This window comes from Leptidea sinapis, chromosome 1 (genome assembly GCF_905404315.1).
Source record: "Leptidea sinapis chromosome 1, ilLepSina1.1, whole genome shotgun sequence".
Classification (NCBI taxonomy): Eukaryota; Metazoa; Arthropoda; class Insecta; order Lepidoptera; family Pieridae; genus Leptidea; species Leptidea sinapis.
In genome coordinates this window covers 17007694-17027884 of record NC_066265.1, presented here as the reverse complement: position 1 = coordinate 17027884, position 20191 = coordinate 17007694, and the positions used below count along the sequence as shown (strand labels likewise).

Below are 20191 nucleotides of genomic sequence, written 5' to 3'. Positions count from 1 at the left end.
GTCACTGTTTAACTCTTTTAAGATTACTGTACTACGTTCACAGCTACCTATATCTTTGGATAAGGAGTTCTGGCCAGTAGGTTCTGTATTCCGCCGTTATTGGGAGCGTAAAAGAACAATTATTGTCCCCTGTACATGTACAAACAAAGATAATACTGCTATAATGGCTTCGTTTAACTGTAAGTCTATTAAAATAACGATTCAATACATAAGATCACTCTGTAAGAGGGCTGACGTCATAGCCATTTAGGAAACCTGGCTGCTTCCGCATGATCTAAATTTCCTAGATGAAATTGACGATAAACGACATATACACAAAGGATCATCAAAGCAGCTTAACGGCTTAGTTTACTTAGCGGTATTCCAAGGTATACGCACCGTAACCGCAAAAAATAGATATAAATTTTTGTTTTTTACAAATGAAGTTGCGAGGAAATGAAGTGTGGGTATGCTCTCAGATTCAATGTTCTTAAGTCGCATCGGTTCAAGAATAGCAGCTGGCAGGTGTCAGAGTGTACGAGTGAGGAAAGGTTCCTGCCATTGCGTGGTCATGGAGCGCCAGATGTGGACGTGGTGCACCGTGCACGTCAGTTGCATGTTATCTCGCGTCAAATGCTTCGGGGGTCAAATTTACTAACATACATCACAAAAATGCTTACAAAACTTTCGGCTTGTTATCTTAATAAATAATAAAAGGCATTTATCTCAAGCATAATGAGACCCATACACAAAATTTTGACTCTGTAAAGGGGTCCCAAGTTAAAAGTAAAATTAAAGTAACTAAAACTACATATTGCACAATTTTTGTAGTCATTTTTTGTTCTCGTCCATGTGGACCAGCGCTTTAACACTGTATTCCTTATAAATAATATGTCGTCAGAGACAGCCACGAGTATTTTGTTGTCGAAACGGCGCAGTCTCCACCAGAAAGAGGCAACCCGGATTATCGCGAAAAAGTTGGGGACCCCAGCATCTGCGAACATGCCCGACGTGATGCAGCACCGAGGGAACCGCATAAGAGCCCGGAACGCGTCATTGTACTGGACTCTTATTCTGCTCATAGCTTTCTGCGAGAACGTTATCCACAGCTTAGTTTTTACACCCTAGCTGTATTTTGCAAATCGTCGAGCGAGCATGTTGCCTCTGACTGCAAGGGCCCTCCGATCGCGCTCAATGTCAGCATTGTCATGCAACCGTTCCGTCAACAAATGTTCTAGGTACTTGAACTACTTACCTACACCAAACGCCGCACAAAAACACATTGGGTACTCTCTACAAACTTGTTCTCCTTTAAAAGAGAAGACGTTCAGAGGGATAACATCAAAAAATAAACAGCACAAATAAATAAAAAAAATTAAAATATGTCCTATTTAATAAAATAAAAATCTTTTAAAACTCGCTTTCGAATTCGATCTTTTTAGTTTCTTCTCTTTTTCTACTGTTTTTAGATGGTCACTTTTAAGACCTATATTAGCTGCTGTCAACAGGTCGACTTGGTAGGTACCTACTGAAAATCAATTCCAAAAATGCTGAGTGGGTGTCCTTTTCATGACGTCGTATTTTTTATTTGTTAATTTTACTATGTATATATTTTTTGTGTTGTCATGAATAAATGGATACTTTACTTTACTCTCACGCACGGTAGTATTAAGTCCCTACGAATGAGTTATGAGTTAACATCAGGTGTACAAGTGATGCCTGATTACATTGATGAGTGCGGCATTACAAGCAGTACTGGATGTACCCAGCGCTCGATTGGCAACGTCTCCAATTGTTATACGTCAACTGGGCTATCGCGGGCTGTTATCTCGCGATATATTTTATCGGAGCCGGTTCCGAGCCGAGTGCTACGTTTCCACGCCCCAACCGCCAGTAGCAGCTATGTTCGGGTTGGTGACGGCCGCGCTGGTGGTTCTCCTGTTCTATTACTTCTGGGCCAAGAAGGACCCGCCACCGATATTTGGCGTGTATTCTGTGGAAGGCAAGTGGTACTATGTGAAGTATGCAGTGTTCTACTGTGTTTACCACTTCAGAAAGGTATGTTCAAACTCTCTTAGATTATGTTTACATAAATAAATACATGATATAAATTAGAATAACCGGATAAATAGTTGCGTGGTAGATATGTCTCACAAATACTTGGGACGCGCCGTTGATACACAGAAACACAATAACTTTTGTATTCTTTTAATTTGAAATTTTTTATAATAATATTGACACACTTTTTACACAAATTATCTTGCCCCAAGTTAAGCATATATAGCCTGTGTTATGGGTTACAAGACAATGATATATTTAGTACAATATACTTACTTAAACATACATAAATTTATATAAACATACATAAATACATTTAAACATCCATGACTCGGAAACAAACATCCATATTCATCATATAAATGAACCTTACTGTATTATTACACGAAGTAAAGTTACACCAAGTTTACAACTTACTTTTTTTATCTAAAAATTGTCATTAGATACAGAATTACATGACAGGGAGAAGTAATTTTAAACATGGAGCAAATTTACATCGCGTTTATTAATAAGAAAGTAAATGTATAATAAAAATATCTACAGAATACGTATTATAACACAAATAAAATTTGAATACAAAATTTTCTGAACGATACGGGACTCGAACCCACGACCTCTCGCATTCCGTGCGAGCGCCATCCCAACTGAGCCAACCGTTCGAGTGAAGTATCGTTGATAAAATCTTGTATGCTTATACATACAGACATAACGCAAACCTACCTGTAGGTACCTAGTACTGCTTATTATGTACGCCGACTAGGGTAACACTATTTATTAGGTTTATTTACAATCACTTACAATAATACACACAAATATAAAAAGTAGAACAAAAAACTAGGGACTAAATGTAGTGATTACTTACAAATAAACACAGCATGCACAGAAATAATTAATTTTAAGTATTATATAGAATGAGTTAAGAATTAAACAGTTTTTTTTTTTAAATAATAAATTATTACACGGTAACATTTATTATTTAAAAAAAAAAAAACTGTAAAATTATAACATTATTAAAGATTACCAATGTTGGTGCAAATGGTCTTGCGGAATTTGGCTAAGACATCAGCTAATTAAAAAAATATTCAAGCACTACAAATGAGTTTCATAGCGTCACAATTGGTCAACTCATGTAAAAAGAAACAATATTTAGAAGATACGAATGTCAAGTTCAACTTGCGATAACATTGTTGGATATTACTCTCCGCGATAATATGGCGGCATAATGATAGCGCGAACGAGCACCGCAAGCCGGGCGCAGGCTGTGTCACCTGGGGGCTTACCCGTCATGGACGGTTTAATAAGCGAGCAGTACTTTATCTTAGTTTGAAAGGGTGAATGAAACAACATTACTTAAAGTTACTCATTAGATAATTTAGGTACCTAATTAGAAGTTATATTTATTTATTTATTTATTAGGAAGCCAACGTGCATACAACTATCTTAATCTATAGATACATTTAAAAATTCTTTTATAATGTTGTATACTCCACTTACAGGCTAACTCGACATGCTTAATAGTATTATATACATTCTTTGTTAAACTAAAACTTTTGAAAACAATTTTTGATATTTTTTTTTACAAATTAAAGCTACAAGCAAAAGGTTGATAAAAAAAAATAACTATGTTCGTACTTAATAACCAAGAAAAAACTAAAGAATAAAACAATAACTACAACGAACAATGACTAACCATCTTGCAGTACTTTCATAATTTTTTTGACTTCTTTTTTGAAACATGGGGCAGAGTGCTGAAAAATATCTATACCAGCTCTTTTAACCAAGTTGTTGTAGGTGACAACTATTCTATACAAAGGGGCGGATCTGCCTAGGTTCGATCTAGTTAATCTAGGCCTGAACCTTAGTTTTTTGATAACATGTGACCTAGCATTACGCTTTGGTACCGTAATGCTAGGCCTGGTATACTATTTGTCCTATAGCAAGTCGTTCAAATAATAGATATTTAAATAGAGCGAAATAAGTACAAAGTCTATATTATTATGAGCATTTGATTTTGAGATAGCCTCATAGCAGTTAAACGTAAGGTATTGCAACTATAGTATAGTGATTCTTTAATTACTTATATCATATACTAGCTGACCCGGCAAACGTTGTTTTGCCATATAAAGTATAATTCACGCGATAGTTTTATAAGTAATAAAATATTGCCTATATTATAGCCTGTACATCATTTTGTTCTATTGTCAATAGTTTTTGCAGCGCACGCAAAAATAGGTTTTCGATTTTGCACCTTGTGCTACAAAATAGCAATTTTATTACGGATCCCTAATTTTGAAAAAAAAACATAGCCTATAGCCTTCCTCGATAAATGGACTACCCAACACTGAAAGAATCATTCAAATCGGACCAGTAGTACCAGAGATTAGCGCGTTCAAACAAACAAACAAACAAACAAACACTTTATAATATTAGTATAGATTTTTATTTTATTATCATATTTTTTTATATACTGTATAAGTCTCTGTGTTACATAAGTGCCCAATAGAAATTATTCTCATTTATGTTGTGTGCACCTGTAATTGACTCATACACTGGAACTATTTTTGTGCAATATTTAAGTTTAAGAGTGTGTTGTGTATGTGTTAAAATATGTTTTTCAGTGGGCAAACACATATAGAACAGCGGGTGTCGGGGGTAGCGCGGGGCAAGGGGTGCGTGCCATCGCAGACCCCGGGCTCCTGGATCGAGCGCAGCCGCTCAGCGACCACGCTAAGGTATCCTTGCAGCTACGTTATTTAGTTATACTGTTTATTTACACCGATGCTTTAAATACTCTATTAAAGATTCTGAAACAGTTAGCTTATTGCCAACATTAAAACACCCAATGTTCTAATAACCATTACATCATCCAAACGAGTGTTTGTGTACAACATTATGTACTGAATTTCATAACAACACTACTATTTTTTTTTTCAATCCCTTCATGCTCAAAGTATTTGAACAGACAGCCACATTCTTATTGCACGATGCGTGGTATCTGTATGAATTTCAAAAAAGAACATTTTCGTTTACGCGCGTTCCACACTACCAGAACGTCGTGCGCCGTAAAAAAAGTAGGTTATTCGAATCCCCGCCATTTTTCTTCGATATTTTTATTGTTTTGTTTACAAAAAATGAGCGATTCATTTTAAACGCTGCAAAAGAACATAATATTCAAGTGAATTTTAATTATTGCACTATACAAACTGTAAATTACTACTAAAATAAATATTTTTTTCATTAATACTTAGTTTATTTGTATATCATCAGTAATGGATGATATTAGGTTACTACTAAGACTAACTGTTTCAGGAGCTTTTAGAGGATTCATATTTTGGGTGTAGATAAAGTCTTGTATGCAACTGTTCATAATTAGTTATTAAAACACTCATGTGGTACTATTATCACACTCGGCTTCGCCTCGTGAGATAAAGCCACATTCGTGTTTTAATACCCCTTATTACACAACAGTTGCATAAATAACTATTACAACATAGGAATATTCTACATATATTATGAATTATTATAAAATATTGTTAATTACCTTAGATGTATGCGTGCTTCTTCATTTTTAATGTTATTATTATATATACAAAATAAATTGATTTACGCGAACACTGGTACCCATAACACATGTTAGATCTTATCATGGGTATCAGTTTCAATTTAACACTGCATTTTATTTAATAATAATAATAATTCTTGTATTTTAGGCCAATTACGTCCCATAGTTAACATTAATTCCTTGGACTTTGTCTACCCATCAATCATTATCAGTAATTTGTCCAACTGACTTCATTCACACAGAAATTTTAGATTTTATTAAAACATATTTTTCCCTTTGGTGTTATTAGACATATGTCTGTACTTCCATACTCATACTTTAAATAGGCACAATTTGTGTTTTTGTTGTTATGTAAATGGTTTTTATATTTTATTAATAAGTAATCTCAATTAACTAAATCAAAATAAATTAACTCAAGCCTCCTTGATTAATTCTAATAATTTTTTCACTATTCTACTCGCTGACTTACATATTAGTAATCCCTAGGTAAATTCAAATAATATGCATCATCATTCTTAACTCAATTAAGATGATAATTACAGGGTATAGTAACACCCAAGCTCTCTAAATATATTGTGCTGTATTTTTTTGAAGGCATTTGACGCGGTGTTCTTCATCTCAAGCGCGGACGGCACGTACGTGGTGATGGGGTGCGAGCGTCGTCCGCTGGGAATGTGTAACGCTCTGTTCTATATCGCGGTAAGTTAACCTCCTATAACGCTTTGTCTATATCTCTGTAACTTACCTTGTGTAACGCTCTGTTCTATATCGCTGTAAGTTCGGCTCCAGTAACACTCTGTTCTATATCACTCTTAGTTTACCTCCTGTAACCCTGTGATCTATATCGCTGTAAGTTCACCTCCAGTAACGCTCTGTTCTATATCGCTGTAAGTTCACCTCCAGTAACACACTGTTCTGTATCGCTGTTAGTTTACCACCTGTAACGCTGTGTTCTATATCGCTGTTAGTTTACCTCCTGTAACGCTGTGTTCTATATCGCTGTTAGTTTACCTCCTGTAACGCTGTGTTCTATATCGCGGTAAGTTCACCACCTGTAATACTCTGTTCTATATCACTGTAAGTTCACCACCTGCAACACTCTGTTCTATATCGCTGAAAGTTCACCTCCAGTAACCCTGTGTTCTATATCGCTGTGAGTTCACCTCCTGTAACCCTGTGTTCTATATCGCTGTAAGTTCACATACTGTAACGCTTTGTTCTATATCGCTGTAAGTTCACCTACTATATTGCTCTGTTTTATTTCGCTGTAAATTAACCTACTATATTGCTCTGTTCTATATCGCTGTAAGTTAACCTCCTGTAACACTCTGTTCTATATCGCTGTAAGTTCACCTACTGTAACGCTTTGTTCTATATCGCTGTAAATTCACCTACTATATTGCTCTGTTCTATATCGCTGTAAGTTAACCTCCTGTAACCCTGTGATCTATATCGCTGTAAGTTCACCTCCAGTAACGCTCTGTTCTATATCGCTGTAAGTTCGGCTCCAGTAACACTCTGTTCTATATCACTCTTAGTTTACCTCCTGTAACCCTGTGATCTATATCGCTGTAAGTTCACCTCCTGTAACACTGTGTTCTATATCGATGTTCGTTTACCTCCTGTAACGCTGTGTTCTATATCGCTGTAAGTTCACCTCCAGTAACGCTCTGTTCTATATCGCTGTAAGTTCACCTCCAGAACCGCTCTGTTCTATATCGCTGTAAGTTCACCTCCAGTAACACTCTGTTCTATATCGCTGTTAGTTTACCTCCTGTAACACTGTGTTCTATATCGATGTTCGTTTACCTCCTGTAACGCTGTGTTCTATATCGCTGTAAGTTCACCTCCAGTAACGCTCTGTTCTATATCGCTGTAAGTTCACCTCCAGTACCGCTCTTTTCTATATCGCTGTAAGTTCACCTCCAGTAACGCTCTGTTCTATATCGCTGTAAGTTCACCTCCAGTAACGCTCTGTTCTATATCGCTGTAAGTTCACCTCCAGTACCGCCTTTTTCTATATCGCTGTAAGTTTACCTCCAGTAACACTCTGTTCTATATCGCTGTTAGTTTACCTCCTGTAACACTGTGTTCTATATCGATGTTCGTTTACCTCCTGTAACGCTGTGTTCTATATCGCTGTAAGTTCACCTCCAGTAACGCTCTGTTCTATATCGCTGTAAGTTCACCACCTGTAACACTCTGTTCTATATCACTGTAAGTTCACCACCTGCAACACTCTGTTCTATATCGCTGAAAGTTCACCTCCAGTAACCCTGTGTTCTATATCGCTGTGAGTTCACCTCCTGTAACCCTGTGTTCTATATCGCTGTAAGTTCACATACTGTAACGCTTTGTTCTATATCGCTGTAAGTTCACCTACTATATTGCTCTGTTTTATTTCGCTGTAAATTAACCTACTATATTGCTCTGTTCTATATCGCTGTAAGTTAACCTCCTGTAACACTCTGTTCTATATCGCTGTAAGTTAACCTCCTGTAACACTCTGTTCTATATCGCTGTAAGTTCACCTACTGTAACGCTTTGTTCTATATCGCTGTAAGTTCACCTACTATATTGCTCTGTTCTATATCGCTGTAAGTTAACCTCCTGTAACACTCTGTTCTATATCGCTGTAAGTTAACCTCCTGTAACACTCTGTTCTATATCGCTGTAAGTTAACCTCCTGTAACACTCTGTTCTCTATCGCTGTTAGTTAACCTCCTCTAACACTCTGTTCTATATCGCTGTAAGTTCACCTACTGTAACGCTTTGTTATATATCGATGTAAGTTAACCTCCTGTAACACTCTGTTCTATATAGCTGTCAGTTAACCTCCTGTAACACTCTGTTCTATATCGCTATAAGTTAATATTCTGTAACACTCTGTTGTATATCGCCGTAAGTTCACCTCCTGTTCGACTTTGTTCTATATCGCTGTAACTTCAGCTACTGTAACGCTTCAGAACTTATGAATATATCTGAATTCTTGCTCTTTAATATCTCCTCGTTGCATAATTATTTGTCACTCACAAACAAAACTCGTTCGTGTGTAAGTTAGGCTTTGGCCACATACAAAGAAAAACGTTGGATGAAAGGTAGTGGAAAGTCTCACCACGCCTTTCTTAAATCGTACACACCCCATAGAAATCTAATTAATAAGGTAACTACTACCTCGTATCATGTTACAAGTGATAATTCATTCATACATCAGAAAAGTCTAAGCAACATGCATGATATTACAAATTTACCATTTATATTAATTAATTTCTCAGTCTTTATACACTCAAAGTGCATAGGTATGTAAACTTTTTTTGTTATTGATGACGTACTGACTGGTTGTAAAATAAAAATCTATTATGTTTTGTTTTTTTCATAAAATTAATTTGATTTTAAGTGCGTTTTTATTGCTACGTTTAGTCTTGATTTTATAATTTTAACAACCATTTAAATAAAGTTAGCGACAAAATGGAATTATTAGATATTATTTACATTATGCCGCGGCGTCATTTGGCGGCAAATGAAATGCAAAGAGCTGTAGGGATGTTGCAAGCGGGAAGTAATCAATCTCAGGTATCTCGGCATTTTGGCATTCATAGAAGTGTTTTTTGTCGTCTTTGGCAGCGCTACAATAATTCAAGGGAACCCGCTGAACAGCATTCAGGCCGTAAAAAGAGTACAACCACTCGGTAAGACCGGTACATACCTACAACTGACTGCAAGACGCCAGCCGATGTTAACCGCTCAAAAATTCAAGTGGTGTTAATGTAAGTCCCCAAACTGTGCGAAATCGACTGCATGAGTACAGCCTACGAGCTCGACGCCAAATAAGGTGTCCACCGATACGTCATGGGAATCGCGCTCGTCGAAATGAATGGTGTAGAGAACGCAGAACATGGACCCTGGAACAATGGGATAAACTTATGTTTTCCGATGAGTCGCGATTCGGGTTTAGGCCTAATACAAGAAGGGTGCGAGTGTACCGTTGGCTCGGAAATACTGAAAGGTTCAGGTGCATTCAGGAAGTTCATCCATACAGCGGCTCAACAGTTGTGGTATGGGCGGGTATTATGAAGAACAGGCGAACTGAGCTCGTTTTTTTAAATGGAAACATGAACGCTGAAAATTACGTTGAGGATATTCTCAGACCTTATGTCCATCCATTTGCACAAACCTTTGGCTCCGATTTTACGTTAATACATGACAATGCGCATTCACATACAGCTCGACGAACCAGTCAATACTTGGCAACGGAGAACGTCCGGGTATTGCCCTGGCCTTCACAATCGCCGGACCTCAACCCCATCGAGCACTCATGCTCCAGAGACGTGTTTTGAAGGACTTGGACGGAGTGACAACAACCCAACAGCTGAAGGATTTGCTACAATTCCATTGGGAGCGAATACCGCAAGGTGAAATAAATAGTCTCATTAATTCAATGAATAATCGTTGCCGACAAGTTCTGAATAGTAGAGGAGGCCATACTTTGTATTAAATTATCCTATTCTTTCACAATAATTTCATTAACTTTAGAAATTTCATTTTGTTAAAAAAATGTTTAGTTGCTTATGTACCTTAGTTTCTGCACTATGTTCTAATATTGTTAATTTCTGTTATTAAAAGAACTTATAAAGACAACAGTTGTTATTTTTACATCATATGACCCTAAAAATATTATTTTAAAAATAAAATACGTTATAGTGTGAAAAACCATCCTAAACTTGAAATTAGTACATCTTAGACTTTTTTGATGTGTGTATTTCACTGTTACATGCGGTCACAACGGTCCGCATATTGAGGGAATTGTGCAGCAATGTAGTATGGAGAATAACACAAGTACAAGTAATAGAGAACCTCATAATGATAATATATTATCGCCATAATATATTAAAAAAAAAACAGTAATTAAGTAAAAAATCCCACATTTTTATTATCTTACATTATCCCCAAACTATTGAAATAGAATTTTATATTCACGCTTTTACAACAACAATGGACAATACAATATGGCGTTACAAGGTTATGTGAAGTAATTTAAAATACAATATGGGTATTAAATAGATGAGAGACGGTATTACTGATGGAATATGAAAAAATTTGTAATTTTGATATCATATATCATTGACATACAATAAACAAATATATTCTCATTCGCCTAATCGGTCGTCCAAAATGTCCGAGCGGCACGGCGTTGTGTATACATATTACATTCTTGATTCTACATTAACTTAATAATGATAACATACAAATATGCATTCAAATTAACACCTTATTTCGAGCCAGTAATGTTCAATGTCTATTGTTTTAGCAATTGCAATGTAATTATTTAGCAAAATTATTAAAAACATCAAGATAGACAATTTTGTTAAAATAAATTGGCACTTACCTGAAATACGACTTATACGTTCTATTCCAAGCGAAGTTGAAACACAACTGAATGAAAACACTGCTTAATATACAAGTAGGCAGAGTTTTGCTTCCGACAATTTTAGAGCGTGACTGTGAGTCTATTGTACGTCAATTGTCATATAATATGTTCATATTATGAAATCAGAAGATATTTCTTGCAGTTATTAAAAAACACTAATTAAATTTGAAAACAAAATTTATGAAGGATGCAGGACTCGAACACGCGACCTCTCGCGTTCCGTGCGAGCACTCTTTCCACTGAGCCTACTACTCGAGTGACGTATCGTTGATAAATCTTGTTTGTCTTGTTCAACTATCACGTTCGCGTCGTTCATAACTTGTTTTCAAATTTAATTTGTGTAATTAATCCCAGAAGTTATCTATAAGTTAAGTTTAACATCTTTTAAAATTAATTTAATAATTAGTATATATTTCTTGTAAAGCTGCCAGGAAAAGGGTTACTCTGTAGTCGCAAAATACCTGACACAGTGCTGTTTGGTGCTGGGAACGAGGAGTTTGGTGCAGAAGGAATTAAAATATCTCCGGTTAAACCGATGGAAAAATGGGCTCTCTCCTACAAGGGAGAAATGTGGTAATTATGGCATATATAAAATTAATGATCATAGAAAAATACACAAATATTATAATGATGTGGTGTCGTGGGACACCAGGTAGGAACGAAGTTCCTTCGGCTAATGTAGAATCGACACAAATTCTACTCGCTTGTGTATGCGACTGTCGCGCCTGCGCACGTCTCATTTAACGGTTTTATTCCACGCACTTTTCCACGCACTTTTTTCCACGGATTTTTTCTTACGGTTTTACTATCACATTTTTTTCAGTTCGGTCGCGCAGCAAAATCCCTATCCCCTCGAAGCCTGCCGTAAGGAACTTCGTTCCAATAAGTTGTGTAAGTTTTTACTTCAGATTTAACGTCCACGTCCATATTATAGGCTTGCCTAAAGTTTTTACAAGTTTTATGTTGGCGGTTATCACTCGGGTCCAAAACACTAAACATCCCCAGGCCCACAGACAGTATTGTTGCCTGACCGTATACTTTGACTATCCAGACTTCTTTTGGAAAGTAGGCGACCAATGCCGGTAGAAAATTGTATCTCGCATAGAGATTTTCTAGTGTAGGTACGTCGAGGACTAGCTTAGCATGAGCAGGTCTCTACTTAAAAGTATAAAAGTAAAGTTAGTAAATCCATATTTGTGCTATCACCTCATCAATAACACTATTCTTAATGCCAAGTCTTGAAGTTTCGAGTTATTTTCAACACCGCACTCATTTTGAATGCAAAGTTAAATTTAATCCAAGAATTTCTTCTACAGGGACGCGATAGTGTATACCTCTCCACAGCTAAGAGGGCTAGAACTAAATCTACTACTTCATTATGTTCGGAAAAAGTAGAGCTCTTGAGAAGAACATACAAGAAACTCAACGGCCACTATTTTCAATCAAATAGAATATCAATGGCTGTAATAAACATAACAAATTAGTTTATAAGGTTTATAATATATGAATAATGCTGCTTTTAATAATATAAATTATTTCATAAAAAGCAATAATGAATAAACTGTATAACATATCGAATATTGGATGCATCAACCTTTAGAGCTTGAATTCATAGTTTGTGTAAGGATGCTTCGTGAACATGATGGTCGTGATAACTGACATATTTTTTTAATGAAAATAAGGGACGAGACGAGTAGGACGATCAGCTGATGGTAATTGACACACCCTGCCCATAACAATTCAGTGCTGCTCAGGATTCTTGAAAAACCCCAAAAATTCTGAGCGGCACTATTACCTTGAGACATAAGATGTTAAGTCTCGTTTTTCCAGTAATTTCACTACTCATTCAAAAATACAGTAATGTTTACACATTACTGCTTCACGGCAGAAATAGGCGCGAAATGTGTTTGTGTGTGTCCTTGATATATCTTATCACCGTCAGGTATCAAAACGACCCCAGTAAAGTGGTGAATGTTGAGTTCAGCGGCGAGTGGTCTGCTACCAGCCGATACTTCGACTTCGACGGCGAGCTGCATCCCGCGGCCGTCATCAGGTCCATCGCGCGGGAACCCTGGACCAAGGACTACTTCGAGCGCCTGAAGACGTAAGTGACTCACATCACATGAAACCTGTACGGTTGTCTAGATAATACTGTGGTATTATGATCTTGTAGGAAGTGGCAAGCGGATGCGACGAATGTATATAAATCCAGTTTGTTACAAGAATTCAATGTTATAAAATAAATATGAAAGACATTTTTGTTTCTTGCTATTAACAACAATGTGACTTCTTTCGTACAGTGTATTTTTTTTTTAATGAAAATAAGATAAGATCAGGACGTTCAGCTTACGGTAACTGATATGCCTTGCCCATTACAATGCAGTGCCGCTAAGGATTATTGAAAACCCCAAAAATTCTTAGCGGCAATACAATTGCGCTCGTCACCTTGAGACATATGTTAAGTCTCATTTGCCCTGTAATTTCAAAAGCTACGGCGCCCTTCAGACCGAAACACAGTAATGTTTACACATTACTGCTTCACGGCACCGTTGTGGTACCCATAATCTAACAGGCATCCTGTGCAAAGGAGTAAACCTACTGGCGAAATATATCTTAGATAGCTATTATTATGGCATTATTATATTGGCCTAATTTAAAAGAGGCTCAAATTCGACTATGCTTAGTTTTACTTACTTAACATTAATAAAGCAATTAGCAAAAAAGTAATATGAGAAACAAATATGAAAAATATACATTAGGTTAGTCAAAACTGATAAAATTAGACTTGACCCACTGGGCCGGTTCTAAATTTGAAATTAAATGTGTGAATCACAAAATATAAAACAATTTGTTATGTTTTAAAGTGATAACCCTCGCTTCTGGGATTAATTACACAAATAAAATTTGAAAACCAAATTTATGAACGATGCGGGACTCGAACCCGCGACCTCTCACGTTCCATGCGAGCGCTCTTCCACTGACCCAACCGCTTGAATGACGCAAAGTTCATAAATCTTAATATGTCTTTGTTCAACTGTCAGGTTGTGACATCTTCTACAAGATCTACTTTATAGTTGATAACCTGCTCAACTCCAAATTAATTATTTGACTATCAATTAATTTATAAAGATGTCGCTCTTTCAAATCTAAACAATTTGTTATTTTTTTAAAGAGATAACCCTATTTTCTGGGATTAAGTACTCAAATTAAATTTGAAAACAATATTTTCGCAGGTTCGAGTCCCGCATCGTTCATAAACTTTATTAATAATTAATCACACAATATTGTCATATATCTGTCTGATTTCAATCACAAACCAAAACGCCACATCGGCAGTGTCTCATCAACAAAGAATAACCATCCATTTGGTTATCCATAAATATGGATGTTTGTTTCCGAGTCATGGATGTTTATATGTATTAATGTACGTTTATGTGTATGTTTATATATATTTATGTATGTTTAAGTAAGTACATTGTATTAAATATATCGTTGTCTTGCAACCCATAACACAGGCTATATGCCTAATTTGGGGCAAGATAATTTGTGTAAAAAGTGTGTAGATATTATTATTATATTATTTGGTATCACCCAAAGAGTGCTGATCACTTGACTTTGATATTTACTTGACGATGTTCATTTGGAATCTCCACTGTTGTTCCAGAGCACATCAATCCCACTATGAACAGTTTGGAACACTGAAATGCAAGTTTACCATAGATGAGGAGCAGTTTGATCTAGAGCTGCCGTCCTTCCGAGATCACAGCTTTGGTAACAAACATATTTTCAATAATAGTAGTTACTAGTTTAAATTTAAAACTATACTCTTTGACTTTGGTACATATACCTATATTAGTTATCTGTATCTGTAGGTAGTATTATTTCACTTAAGACTGATGGCTTAAAGGACTTGGGCCACACCGTAAATAAATTTAAAAAAAAACCTTAAGACTGCAAACGGTCACTGATATCATGCAACACTAACCTCTATCAATATATATAATCACAACACTATCTATATACCAATTTACCTTTTAATAATACCTTTTGTGCCTGTTTGATATTCGCCATGTTGGCGCTGTTGGCCATGTAGCGAGAGTCTGCGGTACTAAAATTAGTGATGACTACCCAGTGGAAATTATTTACAAAAATAAAATTCTGTACTTTATTACGTTGTTTCTTGAAGTATAAATAACACGAAAAACGAACGAAATTAATTCAATATGTAAAAATACTTCAGAGTATTGTACGTTCCTTATTTGTATTATACTTCAAAATTAGTTCTCTGGACGCTCGCGAGTGGCGCTTCAAATAGGCACAAAAAATTGCTGTCAAACATATAGAACAGCCTGTCCAGTGGTATTTATAAAGGTCAGTGTCACGCAACGATATATCGTCATAACCAAAAAGGATATAAATACTACGTAATTAGAGGCTGGACTGCCTATAAGTAAAAATTGAAATTTAGTTTAGTATGAAACCTGCAGTGATTTGACATAATTTTGAAATAGTTGTAATTACAGTATGGCGATTGTCGACGAAGTATAATCCGGCTAAGTTTGAAAGGAAAAAGTTTATAGTACATACGTAAATACAATTTGTTTTTCCTTTCTATTCATAGTCCAACTTTCCTTTTCGTCTTCAATGTCAGCAGAAGTTGTGTTACACTTTCGGCCCTAAAGTTATATAATTAAAAAAATGCAAACTCTAAATAAAAATCATGATTAAATTTATCCATCCTCTTGCAAACGTAGAGTATGGAAAAGGAGGACAGTCAAGCGTACAGGTCACCTGGTGTTAAGTGATCACCACCTCCCACATTCTCTTGCAACACCAGAGGAATCACAAGAGTGTTGCCGGCCTTTAAAGAAGGTTTACGCGCTTTTTTTGAAGGCACCCATGTCGTATCGTCCCGGAAACACCGCACAAGGAAACTCACTCCACAGCTTTGCAGTACGTGGAAGAAAGCTCCTTGAAAACCGCACTGTGGAGGACCGCCACATCCAGATGGCGGGGATTATGACAACCTGTATAGCCGAGTGGTTAGCGATCCTACCTACTAAGCTAGAGGTCCCGGGTTCAAATCCCGGTAGGTGCAAGCATTTATATGATGAATATAGATATTTGTTTCCGAGTCATGGATGTTTATATGAATGTTTAAGTAAGTATATTGAATTAAATATATCATTGTCTTGTAACCCATAACACAGGCTATAATATATGCTTAACATGGGGCAAGATAATTTGTGTAAAAAGTGTGTCAATATTATTATTATTATGATATCCTAATTTGTGGCGTAGGTGTAGATATTGAAATCTCAGAAAAATGTAAATTATAAATATGTAATTGATACGCTGAGGACTTACTTATTATGATGATGAGCGGCGGGGCGGGGGAGGTAGACAATCGTCAAGCTTACTCATTCTGCCGTCGAGCATAATATATATCATGTGCGTCTTGTCAATCGCACCCTCCCCCATATCACCCCCCCCCCCCCCCACTTAATATTTTTTTTTATTGTGTAAACATAAAACTAAAACATATATAAATTGCATGTTGCCTCAAATATATTTTTTTAAAAAGAAAAAACAATATTTTTAAAAATGTTGGGGTTTATTTAGCCCCGCTACTCATCAGCCAGGTCAGCAGTTCCGAGTTGGGTTATATCAGGAGAGGTATAGACCTAGTTTTCAGCTTGCCTCAAATACCTACCCAAAAATTGGTGCCAGCTCTTTAGTACTTTGCCGCGTTACGTGACATAGCACCAAGTCCGCGACACCAATAATTATAATCAAATAACAGTTAAATTATAAAATAACCACGCATGCGCATGGTCCAGTTAGCATGGGGGATGTCACGCTGTGTTTGTTCCCCCACTCCTCTTACACGTACTTGTTGATACAATTTAATACTTGTACCAGTAAGAGATTGCGAACGGGCAAAATTAAATACCTTGTGTTGCCATCGCAGGTGACAAGCGCGACTGGTCGTTAATGCACCGCTACGCGTTCCACCACATCTTTCTGCAGAACGGCGTCAGCGCCAGTGTGGGAGTTATCTGCCAACCCTGCACCGCCACCAAGTCAGTACCATCCACACACCACCCACTAGTTTTTAAAAAACGGTTAAAGTGTAGTAGGTTCGCGATAACGTCCCTTCTTTTACTGCGGACTTGGGCTCGTAGATAAAAACTTTGTGTCTCGCAAGCTGCTGGAAGCCATAGAAGTCGACCATCGACCTAATTTTAATAGAGATAAGGGTTGGGCTCTGCCACTATCTTGGAATCCAGTGTAACAAGACCTATCTCGCAATAAGACCCATAGTGCCGATGATTCCGTAGTGGACATTGTCAGTGTCAGTGATACCGTGCTCGTCATCACCACGGCGCACCCTGCGCCCACCGCCCTGTCAAGCCGCGCCCAACGAGCCCAAGTCCTCAGTAAGAGTAACGTCCTGTACGTTATCGCGAACCCACTAAACTCACCCTGATGGATCCAGGACCTCCGAATGGTCCGAAACTAGTAGTTACCGACACAGATAAAACGTGAGTAAAGCCGTATTACTAAATAAGTAAATAATGTCTCACGAAAGTTTTAAAAATTTAACAATTGAAGTGGGTAACATCAGTATCAGTACATTCAGTAACCTCAGATCTGGTCCACGAGTCTAACTGCTGTTCTGATCTTTAGCAAACGCGTAAAACATTTGCGAAATTGTACAAAAACACAAAGAAATATAACGAATCGATAGAACTATTCTGGAAACTTCCAACAATTTACTTAATCTAATATGTACCCACTTAAGTTCTAATCCTACACTAAATTACTTCCAGTTTGGAAGCAGGCGTCGTAGCTCTGCCCAGTGGAGAGGTGTACCCGGTAGAGTGGGTGGACCTGAAGTTGTACCAACACGGAGAAGGTGGGACAGCCCCCAGAGATTACGGCTTCCGATTCAAAGCTGGTGATACCGAATATACTGTTCAGGTATAACATATAGGTACCTATATATTTACATAATAAAGCATTTCGAGTGGGGAGCTGTGTTAAAGTAAAATTGTCATATATTATATTACAATATTCACATTAAGATATTTTTACACCTTGGGTTACATTTCTGAACCTTTAGTAGGGATCGCTAATTTTTTGAAAATATAATATAGCCTAGAACACTCGGGGATAATGTAGCTTCCCAGCAGTGAAAGAATTATTCAAATCGGTTCAGTAGTTGCGGAGCCTATTCAATGCAAACAAACAAACAAAAAAATCTTTCCTCTTTATAATATTAGTATAGATAATATTTTAAAGTTACCAAAAAACTGTTACCCTTATCAGCACATTTATAAGAAAACAAAATAAAAACAGCGTCAAAAATTGTCCAACTAAATACCAAATCAACGACAAGTTCCATTCAAATCACAATTATTGTATTCGCTAGTTATAAATCGCTTGTTCCTAACCCCGTAATTTCATTCTTAAGTCCGTAATTAAAACGAAAAATCAGGTTTTACAGATCATGATAGTACAATCGTTGAAATAGTAACTAAAGATAACAAACAATCTAAAAGAAGAAAGAAAGGAAAGACATTTTAGGCAGGATTGTTGAAAAGTTTGCGTCTACGAATAACTATATGATTATTACATAAACTTAATTATATTCAGTGGCATGCAGACTAACTTCATCTTTTATTGATAAAAATAAATAATTCACGGCTTGATTTCTCTAGTCATTAGTAGTTGTAGGTTTTTTCACAGACTTCAAAAAAGTAGGAGGTTCTCAATTCGTCGGTATGTTTAATTTATGTTTGTTACCTCAGAACTTGCGACTGGGTGAACCGATTTTGATCATTCTTTTTTTATTTGAATGCTGGTGCATCCCGTGTGGTCCCATTGCTGGTCTGTGAGAAAAACATAAAAATCTTAAATTTTCAAAACAGACGAATAACTAATCAATATAGTGCCACCCGATTTCTTGATGATTCTTTTTTTATTGGATTCCATTGTTTTGTAACAGTTATTTGAAGTCAGTTGTTTTTTGTTAATTTTTTTTTTTACAATTTCTACGTTACTATGTATTATGCATCATTGTGATTCCAAGACTTAATTATTATAATATTTATTATTATATTATTTATAAGTAATTTATTAAAAAATATAGTTGTTTTAAAATTTGAATAAAGCCGTGTAACATTTGGGCTAAGTTGCACGTTATTTAGATTCAATATAAAATGGACAGAGGGTTATACAGGCTTCATAAGATACATAATAGCTTTGAGGGTAAATGTATACACTTCTATACTAAAGTCCCAGCCACTGTTCAGGCATTATCTATAAATAAATTTAAATGTTTTATAAAAAAAATGGCTCTGTCGTAAATCCTATTACTCCACTGCTGAATATCTAAATGATCGGACAGCCTGAGACTAGATTGTGATTATTTTATAGCGATAGAAATAACTGTACAATATTGTATATTTTTATTGAAAAGAGCGCAAAAAAAGAATGCTGGGAGAGTTTCTTGCGCCGGTTCTTCTCTCTCAGAGCGCCATTTATTTCCGAAGCGTAGTAGTATCTAGTAGTTATTAGAAATGACATCAAAAAGAATTCTAAAGGAATCAATTTTGAGAAAATAAATGCCTTTTTACAATATAGCCTGTGTATGTTCACCTGCAGGTGCTTGTGGAATATGAATCTGTGCACTACGTCTCCGAGGAGTGGGAGGCCAAGATGACGGAGAGGTTCTGCCGCTTTGTGGTGAACGGGGTGCCAGGGAATGGTGTCTCTGAGTTCCACTACAGGCACCGGGAGGGCCGGCCTGAGCACGTGGCTGCGAGCGACCCTATCTGGTACCGGAAGATGTGCCATAAGATTTAACTCTGAAATTGTTATGTTCCGTTGCAATTATTAAACTATATTTGAACTGATGGTATACCTAATTGTTTGTTTAATTTATATTTTATTAATTTATACGTGATTTTTAGTGTATAAACGTAAATAAATGATTTTTAAATTTTATTTAGTATGATTATTACTCTGTACTTTAGCATAGTTCTGTAGCACTTCCTAATAAAATATTATATGGATAGCATTTATAAATAAATTACCAAATTATGGTTATTTTCTTACATTGAGGATCTAGTATAAGAAACATTGATATTTTTTACCAA

The 20191-nt window shown here is 36.4% G+C and overlaps 1 protein-coding gene across 1 annotated transcript; it reads left to right on the top strand.

Annotated features, from left to right (window-relative positions):
* The first annotated feature begins 1863 nt into the window (after positions 1-1863).
* Positions 1864-20039, top strand: LOC126966031 (uncharacterized). The gene is made up of 9 exons (XM_050809910.1): positions 1864-2037; positions 4656-4769; positions 6194-6298; positions 11452-11600; positions 12970-13131; positions 14692-14798; positions 16999-17110; positions 17861-18011; positions 19698-20039. The coding sequence occupies exons 1-9, from the start codon at positions 1882-1884 to the stop codon at positions 19896-19898; spliced, it is 1257 nt and encodes a 418-aa protein (XP_050665867.1). The 5' UTR covers positions 1864-1881; the 3' UTR covers positions 19899-20039.
* Positions 20040-20191: the final 152 nt, after the last annotated feature.